This window comes from Xiphophorus hellerii, chromosome 8, assembly GCF_003331165.1.
Source record: "Xiphophorus hellerii strain 12219 chromosome 8, Xiphophorus_hellerii-4.1, whole genome shotgun sequence".
In the NCBI taxonomy this organism is placed as follows: Eukaryota; Metazoa; Chordata; class Actinopteri; order Cyprinodontiformes; family Poeciliidae; genus Xiphophorus; species Xiphophorus hellerii.
The window spans coordinates 13,753,923-13,781,007 of record NC_045679.1 but is presented as its reverse complement, the minus strand read 5'-3'; the positions used below and the strand labels follow the sequence as shown (position 1 = coordinate 13,781,007).

The window sequence follows — 27,085 nt, the reverse complement described above, 5'->3', positions numbered from 1 at the left end:
AAGGGATAAATTAGGAAACAGAGTAAGAAGACAAAACAGAAGAAAAAACCTGAATGTTTTCTACTTTTTTTCCCTCTGACCACCCACTTTCCTCTAATCAGGCACAAATGCTCTAAGCAGCAGCAGCTGCCACGGCCAGGATCAAACGGCAGAGGCAGGAAAATTAGACGAGGTTCCGCTGTACCTTTTCTGTCCCTCGTTAGCATTTCCTTCTTTACAAACATACACTGGTCTCTACATGCAATCCCATTTTCTTATCAGCCAGATGGAAACAGCACAAATCCTTTATTACCTACCAGTAAAAAATGAGAACTATTATATCATTGTAATCTACGTTCATCCATCTGCCCATGCATTTGTCTTCTGTGGTTCTTTATTGACTATAAGTTATAAACACTTCTTTCTAAAGCAGGATGGAATAAGTTTATATTTCTGAATGCCTCCTTTTCAAACATATAGTTGTGAAAAATGTATATTGTGGTATTTGAATTGTGAATGAGAATATGTCTGAAATAATAATAAAAAACTAAACTAAACCCCAAAGGGAAAGTTTTGCAAATGTGAGTTTCTTGTAGAAGCCACACAGGCGCATCTCCATAATTTACAAAATCAATGAAAAATGTATTTATGTCAATAATTATACTAAAAACAATTGAACTCATTATATTGTTTATAGTATTTATAATACTGATCATGATAGCTTACTGTTGTTTGGAGCTCAAAATCCAGTTTATCACATCATATGAACAAAAAACATACTTTTAAGAAGCAGAAACATAAACACAGTAAAGACAGGTATTATGTAAAAACCCGTCAAGACACATAGTGATAAGCTACATGAGGTCATTTTTAAACAAGTTGTGATTTATACAAAAACAATAATGGAATGTTAATTGGAAGAATAAAACATTTATTCTTCCAATGTGCACAACAAACAGGGAGATTGCAGATTTGAGAAAACTGTGAAGTAAAACCCTTAAAGAGAGTTTGAGGGGAGATTCACAAGGCTGGATAAAAAGTGCTTTAAGAGCCACCGCAAAGGCTTCAATTGTCCTTGTGTTAAAGTGAGTGGTCCACGGACTCCTTTTTAGATGAAAAGTACATTTTGCAACTTATTAACAAGTCATGGCCTTGGAATCTTGACACAGGGTCGGGGGCTGCTCATGGTGTTTTATCAGGTCTAAAGCCAGAGCAGTCATATACAATCATATTTTACTGGTTCCATTTGCTTGCAAGCCTAATAGATTTATTTCTCTCAGGAGAATTTGGCACCTGTCCACACTACGAATAGAAAATGTGTTAATGGTGATATCATTGTGTTTGGCTGGTAAGCAAACAGTGGTGTAACGGCACACAAAAATCATGGTGTGGTAAATAACTTAGTCTTAAAAGTCATGGTTTGGTGCATTTTGTCAGGAGAAGCATAGCAAAATGTTTAAGACTTGGTTTTTTTTTCTTCTCTTTACTCAGCCGACAACAGAGACAAATTTAAATGTTCCGATAATATAAATATGTAACATTATACTGTCTCTTTTATTTGAATACAACATACTAGAGCTCTCTAGAGATTTGTTTTGATTACTGAAAGGATTCAACAAAAGTCAATTAGAAATGTACCTGACTTTCTTGCCAGCCTCTGCGAGCATCTTTACCAGCTCGGCGATGGGATACTGAGCCTTTGCAGCACAAAGTCCATAACCTGAAAGAGATTTTAAAACAGGAACATGAGTTGATTTCGACCCTGATTAAAAGAATTCAAATTTGACAGTTTAAAGGTAAGATGACCTGAGTGAAGTAGCCCTTCCCCTTCACCTCTCTACAAAATAAACAACTGGTTTCAAATGTTTGTGTAGGAAAAAAAATTGTTTGTGTACATATCAATTTAAAGATGTTAATAAATGTTTCCAGAGGTCAAAAAAACAGTCCACATTTTAGATTTTTATCTTGCACCAAGCAGTTCAGTGATGTTTACAAGCCTTGTCTAAAGCAGTCAGAAACTATCCTGTTACAACACAACAGACAGCGAGACACGGCTCAAAAAATCTCACCAAAACTATGTCGTCTGTCTTCCAGCTAAACTATCCGAAGATTTTCACTTTACACCCCTTCATAGTATTTCTTTTGCGAGTTTTATTGCCAATATTCTCACATGAGTTGTCTTGCGTAAAAGAAAACACATGCTTCCAGACCATGCCGTGATGGTTCAGACAAAAGCCAGGAAAACACTTCTGTTTATCAAGCCGGGCCTTAACTGTTTCCACAGACGTCAATCAGCCAAAGTGACTGTGACGGCTCCAATTAGGAAGAACGCTCTTAATGGAAACAAGGGCAGTGACTAAAAGCTGGCGCCAAATAATGATGCAACACTATTAGACAGTGTCATGGCACAAACACGTATTAGTCTTTCGCAAATTGCGATTTTGTTGTATTTTACATATTTGTAATGTAGTGCTACACATGTCAGAGGGATGACGTGTTTATAAGAAACAGGGAATTATAAGAGCTTAAAAAAAACAATCCAGCACAGTTTTTCTGATCAAAATTCCTTATTTCTTCTAAATAAAATTTATAGACTTCACAATCAGTTTTTCTGTTTCAGCCCGTAAGTAAGAACGGAAAGAGACGGACAGAAGGGTTCACGAATGGATAGAAGTATGCCAGAATAAAGAACAAATAAACTTATTAAAATATTTCTGTTAGTTTATAAATCACTGGACGGCTTAGCACCAAAAACATAAAAGATCTGTCGTTGTTGTTGTATCAATCTTTCAGACCACTCAGGTCTTCTGGTTCTCGTCAACTCTGCGTTCCCAGAACCAAACATGAAGAAGCAGCTTTTAACTTTTCTACACCACAAATCTGGAGCAAACTTCCAGAAAACTTCAAAACTGCTGAAACACTGAGTTCCTTTAAATCAATGCTAAAAACCCACCTGTTGAGAGTTGCCTTTGATTAATAGTAACTTGAACACTGGTCAACATATTTGATGAGTATTTGCTTAGTGGTTTTGGTGATGGCAAAATCACCAAAATCAAATATGTTTTTATAGTGTAAAGCAGTGTGAACTGACTTGCTGCTGAAATGTGCTATATAAATAAACTTGACTTGACTAGAATGGATGGATGACTAATTATTGACCTGAAGGGAAGACTGATGAGTTCAGGATGGACTAAAACCTTTCTACTCCAATTTAGAGTAATAGTAAAACCCAGGTTGGTGTCTTTAAATACATGCAAATGTTTCAAGAAAGTTCTTTCACATACACATATGTACATATTATTATATAAAATAATCATGCTGGAACATGTCATTTTTGTCCATCTTACTGATTGTAGGTTTTAATGAAATTTCCCGATACTCTCAGAAGGGAAAGCTGACTATCTGGACCTACATTTGATGCCTCGCTTCTCTTTCACTGGGCCACGGGAGTGCTGTAATTTGGCAATTCTTGTAAATTGCTGTGATTTCCTCAGAAGTTTTTTTGCAAAATTGGTATTGTGCTCTGTGACTGGAATGGCCAATTTGCAGAATAGGTGCTTTTTAAGTCTGTGTTTACATGTACCCACATGGTCATGGCAACCCAGAAAGCATCACAACAGTCTTAAGGAAAGGATTCAAATGTTGTCTGGGGCCACCCAATAATTCACGCAGCAGGCTGAAACTGTGACACGTTCTGCGTCACCTTAAATATGAGAAACATGTGAAACAGAGAAATGTGCAGCTGGAACTAAAGTTGTGTTCAGACCCCACGCATCAGTCCCGAAAAATGAACTACAGGCCAGCTTGGATGATAGTTGTCAACAAAACCCTGTAAAGCTTCATCTCATCTAATTTCCCTCTGACCTTGCATACATACGCCCCACTGTAGAATGTCTTATTTACTGCCGACCACACAGAAAATCAGGCGAGGGTGTTTTTGTCTCTGTGTACGCTCTGCTGGGACTTGTCAATTACCCCAGAAAACTGTGATGCAACATAGGTTGAGACGAGGTTAAACAAACAGAACGCACTTTGCTCGTGCCGGGAAAGAAAAGTGACGAGAAAAGTCAAAGCGCCATATTTTTCCACTCATGAACCAGACCTCTGTGTGTTTTACCTGGAGTGATGATTATGTTGTGGGCCTCTTTAATCATGTCGACAGTCTGTTCCACGTTAACCTCGGTGTGTGTCCCTGTGATCTCCATGGGCTTTCCTGTCCCGGTGGAGGATGTGCCATAACCTCCAAGGATCACGTTAGCAAGTGAACGATTCATGGCCTAAGAAGGCAGGAAATATTTACATTTTTCTCCCAAATAAAACCCCTTTTACTATAATAAGAAGGTACAGAAAAGACGCAAATCAAAAGGAGTCAAAAGAGGTTTTCACATTTAAAATGGTAAAGAGTCCCTCCTGCAGGACAGGAAAGGAACAACATTTAACAGTTTGTCCAGCCAAGCAAAACAAAATCATCAATGTAGCTCATTTTTGCTAAATCTTAAGAGCTATGACATTTTTTAAACTGTACATTACTTACCACACACATAATGTAAGACAGAATGGCTCCAGAGGAGCCGATGAGAGCACCGACGATGGTGAGCAGGTTGTTGTTCAGCAGGAAGCCCTCAGCACACAGAGCCCAGCCTGAGTAACTGTTGAGTACAGTGATGACCACCGGCATGTCCGCTCCTCCGATGGCCGCAGTCAGAGTTACACCCTGAAGGACAGGAGGAAAATGAGGATGTTTCATTAAACGCGAAAAAGACAATAACTTTTGTGACAATATGCCTATATATCAACATTCCTATACATTTTTAATAAAATGATTTAATTAGAACATTTATTCTTTCAGACTCGAAGAGTGGAAGGGGAAGAACAAACAAGATGAGAAGGGGAAGCGAGTAAGGAACAAAGGGACAGGCGCAAAGAAGCAGAAACAGATGATAAGGGGCAAAACAAACAGGGGGCAAACAGAAAGTAAAGGATGAGAGGAAATAAGTTAGAGGTACAAAAACGAAAGAAGGAAGAGGGAAGGAGACAAACAAGGAAGGAAAACAAAGGAAGCAGGTCTTGTTCTAGTTGAAGGGTAAATAAATGAAAATTGTCCTCTCTACTCTGTTTTTGAATTATTGATTTTCAATTTTAACTCTTTCTTTTGCAACGAAGAACACACCATGTTCTTCCAATCTAACGCTTTAAAAACAGAATAAAATTTATGGACATTAATGCCGCTCATGCATTAATGTTCCAGTGACACTTTTAGACCCTGCCAAGTGTTGGCATGAGGAGCTTTATTACATTGGATATGGTGAAAGAATCACAGCTTGGGGACAACAAATATGGAGCTCGTGGGCCACTTCTAGAGTCAACAAGTGCATTCAGTTTTGTTCTCTCTGTTCATCTTGAAAGCAAAGGTGAGGGCCCAGAGAATGAAAGGGTTAAATGTTAGTATAAAGTTTCTGTAAAGAAGACTGTCAAGTCTGAACATCACTGGTGAGCATGTTATTTCGGAAATAATCACAATATCAATGTAAACGAAATATAGTGTCATCTTTTAACTCCACTGTAAATGTGTAGTTTCAACCATCTACATTGTTGTGATTTTCTTACATTTAATGTAATATCAAACTTGGACTCCATTGAAAAATCATATTGGGACATCCCTGTCGTAAAATCTAGGTATAAATTTTAGGTATCCCACTTTTTTGTCTTTTTTACAAAACCTTACACTTGATGAAAATAACTGAACAGGTACATAAAAAGATGGCTAATTATCTATTATCTTATATCGCTATAACTCTGAAAGCCACAGATTACAAGCAAATAATAATAAAACCAGCTGGTTTAGTGATTTATTATTTGATTTATATGCTTAAAAAAAGAAACCTCCACCTGGAGAACTAACATTTTTCACAATTAGGTACAGATGCTCTTTGTTCCTTTATCATTTGTACAGTTGTTGTTTAGGAGAGGCCAACTGTAGTTACCAAAGAAGCAACGATATCCAAGACTGAGTGTTTCATTTATTTCAGCTCAGACTTCATAAATGGTTCCTTCTGACCAGCTGCAAGGTCTATTTTTAAAAACCTCTGCAAACGTACAGTGGATGATTCATAACTGTACTTGTTCTTGAAATACTGATTAGATCCACAAGTTAAGGAAGCTGAGACAATAATCAGCAAACCAATTGTTGGATGCAATGACACTGAAACTCCAGCTGCTGGTTTAAGCAAGAACCCATGCAAAAGGAAGTTTTTTTTCTATTTTTTGTGAATCACAACTGTGAATTTATGTCTAATCTCATGTCTAATCTGTTCAGATTTGCATGAGTATAATCTATATTAAAATATAAAACTCGAGTAAAAGATACCAGAAGCTTTAATGCATAACCTAAGGCCGTTTTATTTTTATTTGATAACCCAAACTTTTGGTTAAAAATATTATTCATTAAAAACTTTTTTACTGAAAAACATTTACAAAATGTAAGATTTCTTTAATAAATAAGCAATGAATAGTTGGAAAAAGCAGATGACTTTGCCTTTTATTGTTCCAGACTTCCTGAGAAGCTTAGTCTGTTAACCAGATGAGATCAAAACCTTTCAAACCTTTAAGTGCCGAGACCTTATTAGTTTATCAGAAGTTATGTATCAAACTTGTCTGCTTGTGACTGCCAGATTTCTGCTCCACTCAAACTTCCCAGACAGCTCCTGTTTTCTGTAACTTGACATTTATTAACAATTCCCACTCTTGTTACATTTCTCCTTATTTCCCCTCCAACATACCTTTTTTCTGACTCTTAAAAACTAGTTCTCCTTCCTGGAGTTTATTGAGGTTTTTAATAGCATTCTTACATGTTTAGCCTGTCAGTCAACATGTAAGAACATTTCAATCTGTGATGTCCAGGTTTTTCTACTTTTAAAAATGCCCCACACTGAGAGAGACAACAAATCTAAGAAACACACGCATGCAGCATACCATGACGGCAGACAGGGCAGAAACCGATCCCAGACAAGTCATGCCTGTGGTGTAACTTGGATCCAACATGTAGGGAACCATCCCACCGACGCTAGCAGCCATGAGCGTGGCATTGAGAGCGTGGCGGCCGGGGAGCATCAGAGGAGCGCTGTTCAGCATGCCTGCAGAAAAACAGAGGAGAGAAGGCAGGTGGGTATAAAGCAGAAAAATAGATGTGTTTAATCATTTTAAACACATAATGCAGAAGTAGGCACACACTCTGTTTATTCTACATAATTTAGGCCTATCCTACTTCCTATCTGCAGAGTGTATTTATTGTGATGATGTGGAATGACAATGAAATACTAAAATTCAACCAATTTTTGTCTAAAAATCTGTCATGGAAAATAACCTGAAGCTTTACTAAAACTAATGCTGCTCTAAAACTAAAACATGCCTATTAATTAGGCCGCTTCAAGGCCATTTACAATAAATCATACAACTGTTTTACTCATGATAATGATGGCCCATTAGTACTAATCTCTATACTTAACTTGATGGTGATGGAAGTCAAGAGTTCTCCACCACTTAGATCCATTGAGGTTGTAAGCATTAATTTATATATTTACAAGGAACACCACACTGATGAAGGCAGAATCTCAATCCAAGTTTCTATACACTGATCATTTTAAATTTCCATCCTTTGTAGATTCCAGTTTGTAGAGTTCTCTGTTGTGTTTTGCAGATTTTTTTAAACATAAATATTAAAGTTTCCTACCAATAGATGGACAGATGATAAATAGATGGATACAAAAATCAATGGACTACGACAGGAGACAAATGGATGGATGTTACAAAAGGGTGGATGAATAGAATGAACGACAGACTGTGAGATTGACAGATGGCTGGATTTAGGGATGAACATATGGATTAATAAATGGCAAAAAACAGAAGAAAAGACAGTAGAATGGATAGATTCAGTCGGACGCATGCATGGACAGACGGATGGATGGATGATGCACACCACTTCCTGTACTCCTCCATAAACTGATCTTAGCAGCTTTCAGATGCCTCAGTTCTCAGACAGTCTTCTCAGCTCGTCTCACCTTGCAGTTTGCCGTACGCCACCAAAGAGCCGCTGAAAGTGATTCCGCCGATATAAGTGCCAAGGTAGGCGACTATCTTGGTCAAGTTGGCCGCGGGGTCCGTGGCAAAGTGAGGGTACTCAATCATATATTCGGCCACGCAGGTGAGCACCGCAGCCAGCCCGACCAAGCTGTGGAATGCAGCCACCAGCTGAGGCAAGTCGCTGATCTCAATCTTCTTGGCAATGGTCAAACCTGGAGATAGAAACATAAAAGATGAATAAGAAAAAAAAAACGCAGAATGCCCCTTAAAGTCCCGAGCATAAATACCATGAATCACAAGCACGCACACTCAGAGTACTGCCGGGAAGTGAGCCCTGTGGAAGAGCCAGGTGCTGCTGACGAGGCCCACCTTGGGAAATGTTTCTGTCGGCCTACAGTGAGTGTGTTTGTGCGCACACATGTCCTGCAGGAAGCCTTTCAACACGGCTATATCTGGTAAAGAGCATTATTATTTGTGTGGATAGTTTAGTCTGGATTTCAGCTTTGTTACTGGAACAATTAGCATTTAAATGATCCAACTGTCCCAGAGCGGCGAGTTAGTGAGTAATACCTGACGCTGGTTGTTCAGATAGGCCTCAGGCATCTGGAGAGTTAGTCATGCTGTGTTTGATGTAAACATCACAAACCCTGAGCACACCTGCTTCTTAATCTTCTTAAGCTTGAAAAACAACAGAAAGCCTCACGTCCATCTGCCACAGCCCCATTCTTAAAGTATTAGGCATTGCCTTCAAGTCTCTCTGGTTATTCTGTTCAAGTAAATTCAAACACGCTCACCAGCCGTTCCACCCACAGCCATGGCTGCGCTCATCTGAGCCAGGAGCTCGGGACTCGGTTTGAGGGCACCCAGAGTGGCAGCCAGCCCTCCTGCGACTCCTATCATTCCCAGAGCGTTACCAAGGCGAGCAGTGGTCTGGTTGGAAAGACCTGCCAGGGCACCGACACAGCACAGGCCAGAGCCCAAGTACATCATCTGTGGAGGAAAAGAAGGATCTAATCATTCTAGTTGTACAACATCTGGATCAACAAAGGTACATTCAGAGGTCTGTTTTCCACTAGTTCTCAGGGGGTTTTCAGACCAGGCAAGTCAGTTGTTCCTCTTGTTTGGTCCAGAAGCGAACTTTTTTTTTTTTTTCCGTTTGGTGCGGTTTGCTTTCACATTTTGCTTTTTTGCATGTGGACTATCACTTGTAAACAAAGCCATACCTGCGACAATCATCGCTCCTTTTAGACAGCATAAGTGCACTTATGTCCAGATCAAACAGGGGAAACAAACTCTGGTGCGCAGAACAAATGTCTCGGGTGTGAATACACCCTCAGACAAAATGTCCACAAATCCTCTATGAAAATATGGCTACGAAATCATCATCATTCTTCACCTGTTCTACATGGTATCCAGCTTGCAGAGCAGCAGCGTAGCCTCCAACAAAAACGCCGGCTGGAAGCAGGTAGAGGTAGTTGTGCTCAGGAGGATCAGTGGGACGTTTGAACATGTCCAGCATCCTCTGGGTCACCAGGAAGCCACCTGGGACGAGACAAAAATATATATATACATGTATTTTATGTACTTAACAGACAAATTTGCAAAGAAATAAGGTTTAAAATCTATTTCAAAGAGCAAAATAAATAACAAGTGGAAAAAAATGGTTCAGGGGGAAAAGTGTGGAGGCTGCCAGTCAGAGCACCTGAAAGAGGTCAATAGGTGCCACAAAGCCAACAGCTTCCACTTGTTGCCAAGTTCAATAACAAATTTCAGGAATTTAATGAGTCTACTTTATGTCACTATAACTATTTCAACAGAAACATCAGAAGTTTAAACCAGGGAGCAGTGTCCCAGTGTTTTACAAACAGATCACATTACTGTCTGGTATGATTGTAGCCACATGCACACGCACATAAAAGGTGAACCTGAGGTTAACTTATGTTTCTATCAGGTACTCGTTGTTCGACGGAAAAATATCCCACTTAAAAACACAGAATAATATATAGAGTACTATTACTGTAGACAAGTTTAAGTAAATATATTAATATGGAGGAATTTTATTGTATTTAAGCAAAAGACGGCCAGAATCCAATAATATTCTTTTAACATTTCCTTTGGGTTTATTTTAACCAAGAATGACTCCACTGGTGGAAATAAAATAAAGGCTCCAAAAGGAAAAGAAATTTGAAAACCTAAACAGATTTTTTCTAAAGAGCTTTTAAATATTTAAGGTTTGAGGTTAAGGGTACATTAGGTTTAGGTATGAAACAAGGTGGGTTCCAGATCTATTAACTTAAATTTAGTTTAACTTGTAAATTATTTGTATGCATATTTTGTGCCTGGGTGTGGCTTAAGTGTCCCCCCTTCAATTATCATTACAAACTCCAAAACACTTGCAGGCTCCTGTTGAAAATGAGGGTAAAAGCATATCTTCTCTATGTTCCTGCTTTACTGAAAATAGTAAACCTTCCCCTCCTGTTAGTAGCAAATGGAGCAGATTACAGAAAAAAAGCCCAAATACTAAACGTCCAGTGCCTGAATGCATAAATACCTGTTCATTTAAATATTTCATATTTAAATTATATATATACAGACAGCATAAAACCAGACCTTAACACTCTAACTTTTACAAATGAAAAAATATATATGTTTTGTTGAATAAGACGAGTTACGTGAGCTATTTTCCTCAATTGATAAAGAATAATACCCCTTTTAAAAATATAAACACCCGGTTTGAAGTTTACAAAAACAAGCCAGGTGCCACTGGTGCCATTCTATTTATGCAGATATTGCACAGAAACATAAAGAACTGCTAAAACCACCCTTCTGCATTGCCTTTATAATTAAAAACATTTCTTATTTGGTTTTATAAGAGCAGCAGTAGACCAAAGAGCCACATGTGGTTCTGGAGCCTCAGGTTGCAGATCTGTGCTCTTTGAATTTTGATGTAGTTAATTTAGATATTATCACTACATACTAGAGCGGTGTGGGTCTTTCTGTGTTTTGCGGTAGTTTCAGAGTCTGCGTGGACACGGATATTTGTATAAAAGTAACAATAACATCCCTCAGCTAGAGACTCAGATTATATTTGGGCCCTGTTTGCATATGCAAAGTTAAACTGTTTAGTGTAAATACTTTTTAAATGGAAAAGTACAGTGGTTACGCTATATCTGTATATTCCAAAGAACATAAAAGACCAAAATACTTTATATAAAAATCAACCTTTCACTTGAGTAAGTGCTGTGTTTTCCTACTGTATGAAAACCCAAAGATGCTTATCGTTAAAACTTAAAACTGAATGTAAATGGAGGGCTTTGCAATACTGAAAAATCTTGCGAAGGTAGTATTATTGGTAAATAATGTGTTGATAATATCAGTTGTGATAAAAGCATCGGCTGCTGTGAGACTCTGGCCAACTGACTAAATATTAGCATGAAAAATACAAGTTCATTACACCTGGCATATATTAGCCAACAATTATTGGTACCGCCAGGTCATTTTTGTAAAGAAGAATTTGTTCTTAATAATTCACCTACTTACATAAAAGTTAAATAAAATTATTGGACTCCAACCAGTCCTATGTGATATGAATGTTGTGCAGACTGATATTGCAATGAAGATACAGTCGCTATATATTGTGTAGCTTTACTGACATCGTTATTTAACTGTAAAAAAATAAAAGTCCAGAAATGCAAATGTTTCTCCACTCTCTGTTTTCTCTTTTCCAAGAAAACCTGATGCAACACATCAGGGCAAAAACTGGATGTAGTTAATAAAAAAAACTGATGTTCAATAACATAATTTTTTTTAAATGAATTAAATTTTATCAGTGAGCAAATTAGGCATTAGATTTCAGGTTCTGTTTTGTGAGAGTGAGATTTCATGAGATGTTTTCCCATCTCGGTCAGCAGTGTGTTTCTTCTCATGAGAATTATTTCTCATGAGTTTTTGGGAAAATTTGGCAAACTGCTTAAAAATGTGGAGCTGTCTCCAAAGAAAACATACAAAAAAATAGCAAGTATGTAATACAGGGATGCCCAAAGTCAGTCCTCCAGGGCCGGCATCCTGCAGGTTTTAGTTCTCCCTGGTGGTACCAACAACCTTTTCAGCATGTCAGTGCTCTTCTTAGGCATTCTAACGAGCCATCATTTGATCCAGGTGCATAAAACCAGGGAGAGAACTAAAACATGCAGGATGCCGGCCCTCGAGGACCAACTTTGGGCACCCCTGATGTAATACATACCTTGTATTAGCTATGTTATAATCAATTACATGATGCCTGTCAGCTGTTCATTTACTTGCGTAGGTTTGGCCTGAAGGCCTCCTGTTAGCATACAGAAATTAAAGTGTGGAAGAACACAGTTTCCCAGGATTATTAGAGAGTGATGAATATACAAACGATTTCAGGAATTTATCATCGTAAAGGGAATTATTCAGGGGAGACAAATGACTGGATGTGTGTGGTCCAAGCCTTAGCCACTGGCTAAAAAGGGACAGCTGAAATTATGTTTTGGTGCAATCGACACAAACCAACTCGATCACCAGCGTGAGTTGATATATTTTTGTCTTGGCGTTGCTGTAACTGGCCTGGGTCGCTAGGAGGAATCTGCATTTGGGTGACTCACCAGCAATGTTGACTGAAGAGATGAAGGCAGCAAGCACAGCCAATGTCTCTGCAGTAGTAGATGGCAAGTAGCTCCCTCCCATCAGGGACAGACCACCCACAGCTGTCAGACCTGCAGACCACATATACATACATATACGTGTGCCAGTGTTCATGAAATTACATTTTCATAATAAAGGACATGGCAATAAAAAACTTGGCGAAGCTGCCGAATAAAAGGGAGGAACTCTAAACGTTGAATCAACACTTATTAGATTTGTTTATCAGAACCTCTACAGACACATTGCTCCGAAAACAGTTTGCCTGCCGGACTGGAAAAAGAAAGAGAGGGGAAGATAAAACGATAAAAAGCACAAAGAGAGAGTGTGTGTGTGTGTTTTAACCAAAAAGACTCAGGAAACCTTGATAACATCATCCCTGTAATGATTTACAGGCAGTAAATGCAATACACGGCACTGAGAACTTGCCTTCACACACATTTCTGTGCATTTTAGCTTGACTAACAGGTGTGTGCATTTGTGTGCATGCATGTTTGTGGTTGAAGTTTGCAATTCTAGATTAGCTTCTCAACAGAAGAAAAGAAGAAGTGGAGGTTTGGCCTTATTTCTCTGCCAAACGCTAGCTTTACAATCATGTTTGTATATCAGGCCTTATACAAAGTTTCAAATGTTGCCAAACATCATTTCTCAACTTCTATTATGTAATTACAAGCTCATTTAAAATCTGTACTATAATCAAAGAGATGAACACAGCAAGAAACATGTAGATACAGTGCTAGAAGACAATCTGATAGAAAAACAAGTTCTACAAACATCTGAATATAAGGTTTCTGCACATTTCTCATGTTAAATGACCATACATTCCCCATTTTTTAAGTACAAATACAAAGGTTCCCTGAACAAAAGACTGATTAAAGACAAACAGATGGATAGATGAATGGATGATAAAATGGCTGGACAAATGGTTGGAGAGATAGACAGCTGGTTGGATGATGAACAGTTGAACAGACAATAAATTATTAGATGAAAAGATCATGGTTGAACAAAGACTTTTTCTAAAAAATCAGTGTGGATGGAATACATTCTAACAGTGCTTTGTAGTATTATTGTTACATTAGAACTACATTTCTTGGAAAAAGATTAATAAACAGCCAGACAGTAAAAGGGCAAGCTAGTTCAGGGCAGATCAAAGATGCAGATAATCAAAAACCGTCTCATATCCAGTTACACACCTAATGTGGAACCCAACGGCGTTGTCTGACCCCAACAATGAACATATCAGTCATATCACTTAGACAAACCTTGATGCCAACTATGACACATACGCAGGTGTATATTTGATCAACTTTGAAATCACAACTCTGAGACAACAATGAGGTCTCCTGAAACAAAGAGAACAGAGTCAGTGCTCTCAAGTAGATTAAAGTTTCTCTCCCCAGTCAACAGATATGACAGATGAGCTTTAGTTTTCGACTGGATATGAAACCAGTATCTAAAGAACCGAGGCTGACCCACCAGCCGGTCACCAGTGGAAGCAACACTATAAATGTTCCCTGAAGAATATAACTGTCCATCACTAAAACTCTAAACTCCACCAAGGTTCTCTAATGTCTGCTAATAATTGTGTTTTAGAGTATGTGTGTGTGTGGCTGAGTGTGTGTGTTTTAACAATGTCTGGCACAAAAACAAGATCTGACTGCGTCCATGATCCATTCAGTGACAGGAGTGAAACATTTACACAACTACAGAAGATCTGGACACAGAACAGACAGTGAAGGAAAAAAGAAGAACTAGGTGGCAGGCACAGGTCAAAGAGTCTTTGAAATAAACTTCAGACCCGTTCCCCTTGTTCAAGTAATGTTCAAGAAGATTTGTGGGGGTTTTTGCAAAGAAATCATAAATTTTTAAAAAGCAGCAAAAACAGGCAAAGAAAAACATCAACAGCTTAAGAGGTCATTGGGGATCTATAGTAAAGTTTTAAATGAGTGTAAACTGTCCTTTGCTTGATAAACTGGTTCGCACGACAACTGAGCTCTAATGTCCGACTGTGTTCAAGAGGGAAGATCTCCCTGAACCTGAAAGATCACCAACAGTGTGTTGCTTCCTGCGTCATCGTGATCAAAGCCCTGAGAACCTCTTCGACCTCTTGTCGACAAAAACAGAAGAGACTTTATATGCAAAACACTCAGTTTTCTTCTTTAATCTGTAATTCTAACATGGATGCTGCTCTTCAGTATTAGAATTAAAAACTCACAGCAAAAAATTTAAAAAAAGTTTATGGAGCCTTTTGTTCCATAGTTCCTGTAGTTTTTGGGGTTTTTTTAAGTTGCTAGCTGCTACTTTTCCAGCCCTGTTTTTCCAAGAGTCAACAGATGAATGGGTCAATGTTACATGTCAGACACTCATGTGAAAGGTTTGATATGGTCACCAACCTGAGATGGCGTTGGTGACAGACATGAGCGGAGAGTGCAGTGCAGGAGTGACTCCCCAAACCGTGTGGTATCCCACGATGCCAGCGAGACCAAAGGTGGTGACAATCTGGGTGAAGGCGGCGTTTGGAGCCGACAACCCCAGACCGAGTAGGGTGCCGATGCCTGTTACAGAAAGAGAGAACAGAAATCTATTAAATTTAAATAAAATTTTAACACAATTAATCACTTTGTTTAACATGCAAATCTTTGTATTGTATTTCTGATATGCCCGTAAGTCTGATGCACCAGCGGCATCCGCAAACAACAAAGATGGATGAAAAAGCCGCTGGGAGTTCAGATTTGCTTCAAAAAAACGATCTGATGGGAAGCTAGAAACAACTATTGTTGGAGTTGGCCTGTCCAGCAAAATCCATGTTTTGCATTGCACCTCAATGCAAAACATGTTACAGCTACTGCAGACGTCCCCAATGCTAATGTCAGCGTTCACAACCCACATTTCAATGAAAATGAAAAGTGGCCAGAACAATTCATCTGGTTCATCATGATGACTATGACAAATTATTGTTATAATATTTTAAAAGGTAAAATTATAGCACCCTTTGTGAAATCTCCATTTCTTTGCTGACTAGTAGCCATTTAAGTGTAAGTAGGTTTTAGCAGCAACCAACATCAGTAGCTGTGTGGCTTTCAGGAAACAACTCCAAGATCTAGACAACGAGTAGAAGCACAGAGCTACAGGTGGTGAACTTTCACCAAGCGCTGTGTAGGACCCCTCGCTAACGCTCTACTTCAAACAACCAGCATAAAACTGATTTTACAATGCACACTTCCTGAGACCAAAAGGGGTGTGTGTGTGTGTGTGTGTGTGTGTGGGTACGCGTTAAAGCCTCCGAAATGTGCCTGTCACTTCTCGTCTCCTGCACACATTCCAGCAGTGACTTAAAAAGCGGCTTGTTAACCCATCCTTCACCTTTCAGCACGCCTCCGCCTCCCTCAGGAGCCGCTGCTAACCATTAACAGTGATGAAAGAGAAATATGGACAATTTTCTCTAATGAAGAATCAAATTATAGTGGGACAATCAGACTCGCCCAGAACTACAAACCTGCAGTGTACAAGCTAGCTGTGGTGAGTGTAGCCTTGAAGGGGGAGACCTGTGCGGCCTTCTCGGCCTCCAACTCCTGGACGCTCTTGGGTTTAGGAGGAGCAGCGGTGGGAACGTTGTTGGGCTGAGGAGCGGGGAACAAGTTCTGTCCATTCTAGAAACGAAGACAAAAAAGAAGTAGCATGGAATAGATAATAAACAGAAGATGAGAATTTACACCATTCAAAGCCGTTATATTATTTTATTGACTTAATTATTAATATATTAGAAATTCAAAGTGTGTTTTTATTTTTCTTCTAATTAAATTAAGGCTTATTAAGGACATGACCTTCATCTGTGGCTGAAACATCTTGAGAACACAGTGGAAAAGATCATGTTGTCTTTGAGTGACACCTAGTGACTACTGAAGGCACCTTCATTCTTTTAATTGACTAAGGTATCTACTATGTAAAATAAAAGTTATGCCTCATTCTTTCAGACTGCAAAACTTTCCAAATCAAGTTGTATAGATGTAACAGTGCGTTTACTCATCCCGAAAGATTAAAACAGCATTTCCTGTGTCAGATTTTACAATAAGCCCAAAGATTTGGAGTGACAATAAATGGCAACAAGGATTTGGAGATATAATACTATCAAACATGGAGCAAACATGCATCTGTTTGGAACCTGCTGTTTAGTGGAGGTCAACAGAAATGCCGCTTATCTTTGGAAACCTGATGTACTTTTATCTTTTGTCTTAGCGGACAAACAAAATATCAACTGGAAGAATCTCAACTGTTAACTGACAAGTTTAAAACATTCTTCCATTTATTATGTGCATATTGGAGCTTTTCACAATAAAAAACAACTGGCATTTCCTTGATAAACAAAGAAATGTCATATATTGATTTTAGTTTTAAAAAATAACAAAATTGAGAGCATTTTTGTCGACTGTTTGTACAAGCCTGATATTGGGTAAATCCTGATGTTTCACACCACGTAAATGATGAGTATTCCTTTCATTATCAATTTGGAAAATATTATTTACCATATTATATTTCAAACACAAGTTTCAGAATCTTTTAAATTTTTCATATTATATTACAAAAGAATACTTTTGTCTTTAAATGTAATCAAACACTTTGTTTGACATATTCCCTATTTTAGGTAGAGATGTGTGTTTATCATATCATTTATTCTTCATTGTGAAAGATTTATAATTGTAATAAGAAATGTGATTTATTGCGGCAACAATAAATTCTAATTAATGTTGTATGAAAAATACCAAAATTGAAAGTATAGTCAAATATAGGATACAATTTTTTGCGCATATCAGCCACCCATATATTTTATTATTATTAAATCACATTTAATAGAAAAAAAAATAGTTTTGTTCTACTTGCACTGTCCTGGTGCATTAGAGTTTCCTCACTAACAAGTTTGATTTCTTTTGTTCTGTGAGTTATTTTCTGTTCAAATTCAGAACAAATAAACTTAGCACTTGTTTCTTTTTCTGTTGCACCGCAACTGTAACAAACCAAAATACAAACCAGACCGCAACATGTGTGCACCATTACATGAATGACAGAGAGTGCATTACAAAAAGACAAATGTTTAGTCGAGCCCTCATACCTGCATGACAATCGATCCTCGCACAACGTGATCCATGGTCCCGTAATCAAATACATCCTTGACATCAAGGTAAAAGTTCTCCTTGTCCGGGCTGATTGCCCGCAGCAGCTTTGTGATGTTGTTAGAGTACAGAGTACTGGACTGTGTTGGCAAGCGGCTGGGCAGATCTGTGTAGCCAACGTGAGTCACTCCCTAAGACAATCACAAATTGAAAAATTTAGAAAAAGTAATACATATTACATATGTTATTTTTTCAAGATCTTTCCACTTTCTTGCAGTTTTTCTAGTAATGCTGCTGCTCTGCACTGACCTTGTGTATTGACAGTTCTCCTGGAACTGTGGTCTCAATGTTTCCTCCTGCCTCAGCTGCCATATCCACCACCACAGAACCATCCTTCATGCTCTCTACCATTGGTTTAGTGATGAGAATTGGTGCCCTTCTACCTGCAGTATTACAATTTTAAGAAAAAGAAACACACCCAATTAAACATTACATTAAAAATGTAAAATGTTAAATGAAAGGCATCTAAAGCTGATGTAAATCTTTGGATCACGTCAACTATATCACCTATTTCCCTAACGTCAGTCTGATATTGTGAGAAATTCCCAATAGTTGGAGGAAAAACAACTTGTAGCGTACCTGGGATAAGAGCCGTGCTGATGACAATGTCCACTTCCTGACACTGCTTGGCGAACAGCTTCATCTCTGCCTCTATGAATTCCTTCGACATTTCCTTGGCGTAACCTCCCTGGCCTTCGCCCGACTCCTTTATGTCCACCTCCAGCGGCTCTGCGCCGAGAGATTTAAACTGCTCCAATGCTGCAGCTCTGGAAAAGACAGGAGATGAATGTGAAAAAAGGTGATACATTTGTTGGAAATCTGATTATGGAACAAACATTGAATGTAATAAAAATTGTAAAAAAAAAGAAAGAAAATGTATTCATGAACAACACATGGCCAACTCTGTATTTTGAATTACCGGTCAAACAAAATACTTTATCTATACATTATCAGAAATGTGGATAATATTGAGAGGGAAATAAAACTGTGAAAAGAATATTTCCAAACATACCAAAAAAAACAACATTTTATGTAAATATTTTTAAAAGCCTTTATCTCTAACTAACAAATTTCTCAAAAACAATATGTCATTTTATTCAAATACTGCTCAGCTTGCTGTACAAACCTTTGTTTCTGTTCTAATGTAATTTTCAGGTGAATGATTCAGAACAACAACAGTGAACACCAACCTGGTATCAAATCCTCGGACAATGGCTCCCATGGCCCTGGCAGTGCCAGCAGCTGCCAAACCTGCCACACCTCCTCCAATAATCAGCACCTGTTCACAGAAAAGGCTGGGAGTGACTAAAGCAATGCTGCAGCATAGCTGCAAGGCGGTTTCAACACAATAGATGGATAGAGAACACCAGATCAGTTCACAATCACTCTGCTCTCACCTTTGCAGGTGGCACTTTACCAGCTGCTGTGATTTGTCCTGTGAAGAAACGTCCAAAATTGTTGGCTGCCAAGACGACGGCTTTGTATCTGAGGACAAAAATAAGAGAAAATTTTGAAGTTTAAGCAGAACATAGACAGTTTACTGAAAAACACTGTAGGAGTTGATAAAGTAATATTTAAAAATGTATGCAACTTATATATAAATATGACAGCATTACATAAGTAGTGTTTAACTATGGAAATAAACTATTAAAAACAGGTTTTAATATCCCTGCTTCTATTTGCACAGCCTTTAATTTCAAGTAAGTAGTCCATCGCTGCTTTCAATGCACAAATATGCACATATAATTTTTTAAGTAGTCCTATTCACTTGCACATTTTTTTGCTCCTAGTATGTTTAACAACTGTCCAGTATTACTTTTTCCTACTCTATAAATTTCTCTTACAACTCAATTTCTTTGTCTTATCTATTTCTGCTTTTTTTTCTTTGCAACATGATGATGATACTCCTGAATTTCCTCACTTTGGGACAATAAAGAAGGTTTCTCTTCGATATTTCTATTTTTTTTGCTTGTTGACCAAGATGTTTGTATTTTAACCGTGGCTATGAAGGTCTGGTATTCTCAATCAGAATATAAGCATGTTATGCAAGTATAACATATCTTCACATTAAAACATATTCTGGTCTATGAACCAAAACATGAAAATCTAAATGTAGAACATTCCAGCTTGTGTACCTACCCTGCAATGTTTGCCATGGAGCTCAGTGCATCAAAACCCTGGGCGATGGTGACCCTGGGCACCTGGTCCATTGCCAGGACCGTGGCGTTCTTCTTGGACAGCATGTCCATAAGTTCAGGGTTCTGAGCTGGGTAGATGAAACTGAGTAAAGTCGATGATTCCTTCATCAAGTCCACCTCATGAGCCCCCAAACCAGGGTTAAATGTGGGCGCACGGACCTGGAACCCGACAAATCCAATTGAGAAAAATACATAGACTTAATATTATAAATTCTAGACATAGACAGTTACTGGTATTAACTCAGTTAATTACTTTGTAATTGCTTATTTTTTATATTATCATTTCTGTCTGCCTGCATTTGGGAGAAAAGTCAAAACCTTATAATAAGTCTAAATTAAAAGTAAATATGTAAATTAATTCTCACAAATTTCAGCTGTTTGATCAGCTATGAAAATATGTTGTGGGATGGAAAGAAAATACCGACTACATAGGCCTGTCGCGATAAACGATAAATCGATTAATCGTACGATAAATTAAAACTATCGACGTCATTTCAATTATCGGCATTATCGTCTCTCCCGACCTTTTTCTCTTTCTGTTGATGACACCGAATGAAAAAAGGCTCAACTCCGGTGCTCTCACTGACTCCTCCCTTCCTCATTTCCTTAGTTTAATGCCCAGCGCACACTACACGATCTTAGAGCTGTCAGCCGATTGTCGGCCCATTTTCAAAACCTGACAGACCACACATTAGCCGACAGAAATCCTAGGTATAACGGTTCGATCGGGTTCGTTCCTGCCGTGTGGTGTCCAACAATGGGCACAAAATAATGGCTACAAGTCCAGTGAACTAATTTTAAAACCAGGTATTAATCAATGCTTTACAACAATCTACCTGCAATGCATGTGGCTAGTGTCAGCGTAAAGTCCTGACTGAATGAAAATCATTAGAACATATTTACGTCACGTTAACGAAGAACAGCTGAAAAGTTACCGGGTTTATCAACTGCGGTAGCAATTTCGCTCCAACTCCTCCCCTTGTCATTTCTATATTCTTTGCATGTTGAATAAACATTAATGTTGTTTCCACGTATCATCTCCGATGTCCGCTGGACTTCGGGTTGCGCCGTGTCAGCTGTTTGGGATTCCCCGACGTAATTTCACCTCAGAAAACACGGAGGAGAATCCGCGCTTTCTGATTGGCTACCTGTCACTTTCAACAGGCTGCGTTAAGATCCCAGTCGGGGAAAAACCCTGATTTAGATCGGAGCGGCAACGAGGATCTACCGTAACACACCACGCAATCTTAGGAAGACCAAAGGTCTAAGATTGTTGTATGGGGAAAAATAGGAGCAAAAAATCATGTAGTGTGAACTATTGCATCAGGTAGTCGATGTGCCCATCTTCTCTATTTAAATCTAATTATTACTGAAGGGCAACATAATATACAGACTTCATAATCTGCACTCTTTAGGTTGAATGCAGTATTTATTTCCACTTTGGCTTTATGTTGTTCAGTTTTTATCAAGTACATTTTTTGTTAATGGAGACTGAGAATCCATTTTGTTTTTGGTTGTTTTGTTTATTTAGTTTATCAGCTCCAGTGTTAAGTATTCTTTTGAAAATAAAGTGTATCTATCTTTGGCAGGAAATCACATGCATTATTACGTCATTTCCATTAAATCAGTGTAAAAAGGTCTTCAAACAATATTATCGTTTATCGCAATAATTTGTTGAGACAATTAATCGCTCAGCAAAATTTGCTATCGTGACAGGCCTACGACTACAGATTAAATTAATTTTTCCTCTTCAGCCACTTCATATTTTTATATCCTCCTCCATCAGTTAAAGCCTACCTTCACCAACAAGTCGGACGCCAGCACATCTTTCACGTCTTTAATTGTTGCTCCGGCTTGAGCGTACTGTTCATCAGGGAACTTGGAGGGCTCTCCGGCTCCAGACTCCACAACGACATTGAAGCCCTGCTTGATGAGAGCCTGGACACCAGCTGGAGACAGGGCCACACGACGCTCGTTCTGGAAAATTTCTTTGGGAACGCCAACGGTGAGTTGCTTGTATGGGATTCCTGGAAAGGCAAATAACAAAAGAGATTTGAGATAAGGTCAAACTGTTCAATGATTCACATTTCATGACATTTTATGGCTGACTGATAGAAACGTGGAAAATAGAAACAAACAAAAGCTTTAAAATCAATGTGATGATTTTAAAGACACTGATTCTATTTAAGTAAATCTTTTGAACATTTTTCAAAATTACAAATTGACACAAAACAGTCAATAAAACATACTAGAATTTATTTTTTTTAAGCAAATAAATGAGAACCTGCCAGAAGAAGTCAGAATAGGCTACATTGCAGGAAGACTAATTTATTTTTAAAAAAACCAAAAAAACTTCCAGTCCCTTAACTTATTAGCTAAGAGTATGGCAGATGTTTCACCATGTGCATTACATGCACTTTTGCTCTTTAGAGGTTGCTTTTTACCACATGTAATTAAACTGAATAAACATTACCCTGAAGTTCGGTATGTTTTCTATAAATCCAGTGTGTCCAAAATATGGCCTGCAGGTTATTTGTGGTCCTCTGAATAATTTAGTGCGGTCTATGACCACAATTCAGGAATGGTACAATTGTGGCCTGCCAGAAAAGATCATTGATGCAAATGGAGACTACTTTCCTTTTTTCTCTTAGTCTAACTAAAATATATGTCAGGTACAACACATTTGTCTATAACAATTTATAAATTCTTTTTCTATAACAAAAAAACACAAAATTACATTTTGGTTTCCTGAAAATATTGCAAGTTCAGTTTACAGTATTATGCTGTTTTGTTTGTATAATATACAGTTAAGCTTAAAGATAATCATACTCCTTGGAGATTTAAGTTTAAAGTAGTGATTTAACTTTACTAATATTTTTATTCTAACTGCAAAAATGATTATTGCTTTGCCAAAATCAAGCCAGAGTCCTGACTTGAATCTAATAGAGACTCCAAAGATTACAATGATGGCAAGAAGACCTGAAACTAATCATCAAAATACCAGTGAAAACATGCCAGTGATTATAAAAGTGGTTTGATTGCAATAATTCCAATATTTGTTTTTTTTCCCCAATTGATTATTTATAAGGGCGTTAATAACATTGAAGATGACTTTTTGTAATAAAATACAAAAACAATACCCCTTTTCCATTCAATTATCCAATTAGATTTATTGAAACCAATTTTAAATCAAAATCTTCCTATAATTTCTGGGTTGAAAATACATTCTTGAGATTTAAACTGGAATAAAAAGAAGGCAAACAACAACAGAACAAAGTAAGTTCAGCGCCATCTTAGAACAAAGTTATTTCTGAATCTTTGAGCAACAAGCAGGTCACATGCTGCATTAGCAGCAATGGAAAATTCCACCTCAGACCTTTTTTTCCCCTTCTCTTCATATAAACACAAGTGTGATACATTTCTGTTTCCTTCCCTTTTCTTCTGTGAGAATCCATCTCAATAGCCAGATACTTAAAGGGATTTTAAATGTCTAAAAATCTAAAGGTCAACAATACCATTTTATTGGGTGTTCTCTTGTTTTAATCCCAGTATAGATAAGTCCATAGAGGTCAAAGCTAGGTCAAATCAACACACAGCATGTGCCTTCTCTACAGAAACTTATTTGTAGCTGTGTGTTCAGGACAGACGCTGCCAGCTGTTACTGGACCTGTCTGAACTGCAGGAATGTCAACCTCTGTCACCATAAACCAGGAGGAGAAGCAAACACATGCAAACATTAAGCTCCTGCAGGCAGATAGCACCGGTTCATAGGACACACTTCCTGGCTGCTTCAGATTAATGGCAGCAGTATCCTCAAAGTGATATTGAAGCTCAAAAACAATACAGGTAGCACTTCCTGTAGAACTCTAAAAAATTGTCCTCAGTTTGATTATTCATGCCTATATATTTACAAAAAGAACACATTTTTTAAGCAGCTATTTAAAGATAACAATGCAATGAAGAACAATTAACAGGTAATGCTACTATAAATAAAGATGACAAATTAAACTGCAGTACGGGAGCAACTTTGAACTTTAAAAAAAATCAGGAGTAAAAACAACAACTCAGCTAAAGCCATCCAGCTGAAACACAAACTCATGACACTTTCCACCAAAGCTACAGGTGGTGTTGCCTTCATGTGTGTAGCAGTAGGTGATACTCACATCCCCATTTTGTCATATACTGTATGTGCATAATAGTAAAGTGGGGGAACATAGATAAAAGGTTTTCACAAATTGTACAAATAAAAAACAGAAAAGAGTGCCATATCTCAGTCTAAGGTCTGTATTTAGCTCCATATTTCTTCTCATTAACCCCACCCATCTTGCCTGTCCCTGCTGATGAAAAGTATTCCCACATCATGATGATGCCACAACCGTGTCTCATTGTGGGTATGGTGTAAATGGCTTACAGAATGTCACAATTGCTTTCATTATTCTGTAAAATGTGGATTTATACTGAGATGAAATTAATACAGGCAGACACTATTTATGAAGGTAGGAGGAATATCTGTAGTTTTAGACTCTAACTTAGCTGATTGTAAAATGCACTTTGTGAGAAACTTTGCTAAGCAGAGACAAAACCTTAGTATATATGTAAGACTATTGATACATGTATGAGTTTTACCGTTTTTATTATCTCAAACCACCAGATTGTTTGAAACAGTTGTATTTCTTCAGGTTGCAGATTATATCTGAAAATCAGCTTTACTCCAGGAAAGTGTCAACATTACAACTGCATGCTTTCAATGCACACTGTACAAAAATCAGTGTGTAGTGTTAGAATTTCATGGCAGCAAACACAACATGACTGTGCAGAGAGTCTTCTCTAAAGAATTACTTCACCAGCATGTTGCTTAAGACTGTAAATGTAGTCATTTTTAATATGAAACCTTACGTTTATTTGATTATTTTTGGATTAAACTCTGTGTCTTACCTGGACCTGTGCTCCGCCAGAGCGCTTGATGAGTCCGGAAAAAGCGCACACATGTTGATTTGATGGCAGGGCTGGTCTGCACCTTCACGGATGAGACGCCCCCGAGCACTGGGGCTGAGCAGCTGGACACCACGACGCGCAGGAGGCTCGCCATGGTGCACGCACACCTGACACTCGCACTGCAGCAGGAGCTCAACGGGACCGACAGCAGACGTCCTGGGGAGGAGACACGATGGATGTGTGCCAGCAAAAAAAAACAAAGCAGGGGGTGGGGAATTAGTAGAGGTCAGGAAAGAATGGATCCAAGAAGGTAAATAGATAGGTCAATACATTTTCTGACACTATCAGGGGATTTTAAACAGAAAAATGTTCAACCCTGCAGGAAAAGAAGGCACAATTGCTATTTTGTCTGTTTGTTCCATATAGCTTTAAAGAGGGAGGAGTGGGGTTATGTTATGTGCATTGGCAAAAAAAAATCACAACCAACCATTCACTTAGGTTGTTGCTCACTGACCAATACCAAGCATGTGGGACAGCATGTTTACTGTACAACAACATAATCAAACAGGCTAAACTGGACTTGGTGTCTGGTATAGTAAGGTTTAATCTAGACGTAACTGGTTAGCAACAGGCTATAAACTTCTCTCTGCCACTCTTTGACCTCAATAAAGAGGACAACTAAGCGTAGATGCTAAGCACACACGCACACACACACAAAGCAATGTGGGCACCAAAATCAAAGTAAAATGAACCGACAGTACAACTTGTCCCAGGAGAAAAAGATAAGTTTGGGCAAAACGTGTTCATTTGTTTTTTAGCTACCTCCTTCAGAGCACTTATCAAGGGGTAATTTGCTATTACCAGCTACTCAATTATATTTCCTGCTAATATAATGCTGCATCTTGTGAATTCTTTATGGTGATTTACTGCAAAAAAAATGTTACTTTTTAATTTCATATTTATGTATAAAATATATTATTGATCTAATATAGTTTTAGGAAAGCATAGATCAAGCTTTTCCTCACCACTAGCAATTTCTCACTTCCATTGTGGTCTGACTTACTGATTCTCACTGGATCCTAGATTTTTATTATAAGGACAAGAACAAGTCAAATTGTGTAAAAATGTGAAAAGGAATTCAATAATCATATTTATTCAAAAACACTATGTATCTCAGTAATGACCCCTGGCACTTGATGTAAAAATGATGGAGGTTTGTGGTTTTGATGCATTTAAAGATTGAAGGTAACTCAGATTTTATGGAGGTTTTTTTCTCTCTTTTTGGTGCATTTCTACATGCTATTGAATCTAATTGAACAATTTTAGCATCCCCTGTAGTGTATTCAAATTAGACTGGTCACTTAGTCTTCAAAATCACTTAGCAAGTATATTTCACTCTACTTAATTACAGAGAACCACTCAATTTAAGTTAGTAATGGAGTAAAATTATAAAGATTTGACCATTTTGAAAAAGAGTATGTAGTATGTTTTTCATTCATGCATCTTGTACTGTTTCTGCTGTATAAATCAGGTTAGAGGCTAACAGCTGCCCGTTCACCTCTAAATCCAGGGAAAGTAACAACTCAAATCAATGACTTCCCCGCAACAGCATTGTTTTCCAACAGTGTTATTCACAGAACCTGTGTGAATTTATTGTGCTTTAGTCAGCAATGGAGTTCCTCTGTGCGACACATCCATGCTGACTCCACCGCTTTCTTTTTTTTTGTCCCCTCTCTCTGCAGAACAGAGGAGCTAACATGAGCTAGCTAACCGGCTGGCGCGCTGAGTTGGGTAGAAAAATAAAAATCCCCAGGCTTTCATTGTAGTGGGCGATGAGTCAAAACAGAACCACTGCGCACTCAAATGTACCCGAAACTAAATAAATGCAAAGTGAAAAGTGGGACAAGTGACGTTAATGACGAATACCTTCACTGACCTTTGCAGACAGTCCGGGATCTGTGCAGCACAGCCGACTTTCCGTCGACCCGGAAGGAGTCGGCGGATCAGCAGCAGCAGAGAAACATTGACGTGTTGGCACCGCGGTCAGTGACGGGGCACAGAAAA

At 38.2% G+C, this 27,085-nt stretch overlaps 1 protein-coding gene across 3 annotated transcripts in view; it reads right to left on the bottom strand.

Annotated features, from left to right (window-relative positions):
• The window catches only part of nnt (nicotinamide nucleotide transhydrogenase), a 31,497-nt gene extending 4,412 nt beyond the window's left edge, over positions 1-27,085 (bottom strand). Inside the window, exons 1-19 of one of the 3 annotated variants that reach the window (XM_032569593.1) lie at positions 26,958-27,085; positions 25,022-25,237; positions 21,884-22,113; positions 20,028-20,245; positions 19,286-19,373; positions 19,079-19,167; positions 18,468-18,655; positions 18,138-18,271; positions 17,828-18,019; positions 16,217-16,370; positions 15,114-15,275; positions 12,684-12,794; positions 9,455-9,600; positions 8,853-9,048; positions 8,037-8,270; positions 6,952-7,112; positions 4,514-4,693; positions 4,097-4,256; positions 1,618-1,699 (exon numbers count right to left, since the gene is read on the bottom strand). In XM_032569593.1, the coding sequence (XP_032425484.1) occupies positions 1,618-1,699; positions 4,097-4,256; positions 4,514-4,693; positions 6,952-7,112; positions 8,037-8,270; positions 8,853-9,048; positions 9,455-9,600; positions 12,684-12,794; positions 15,114-15,275; positions 16,217-16,370; positions 17,828-18,019; positions 18,138-18,271; positions 18,468-18,655; positions 19,079-19,167; positions 19,286-19,373; positions 20,028-20,245; positions 21,884-22,113; positions 25,022-25,175 (2,879 nt within the window). In that variant the 5' untranslated portion in view covers positions 25,176-25,237; positions 26,958-27,085. Of the gene's footprint in view, positions 1-1,617; positions 1,700-4,096; positions 4,257-4,513; positions 4,694-6,951; positions 7,113-8,036; positions 8,271-8,852; positions 9,049-9,454; positions 9,601-12,683; positions 12,795-15,113; positions 15,276-16,216; positions 16,371-17,827; positions 18,020-18,137; positions 18,272-18,467; positions 18,656-19,078; positions 19,168-19,285; positions 19,374-20,027; positions 20,246-21,883; positions 22,114-25,021; positions 25,238-26,947 lie in introns of those variants that run through there. The other 2 variants (XM_032569594.1, XM_032569595.1) reach the window with 2 other exon arrangements.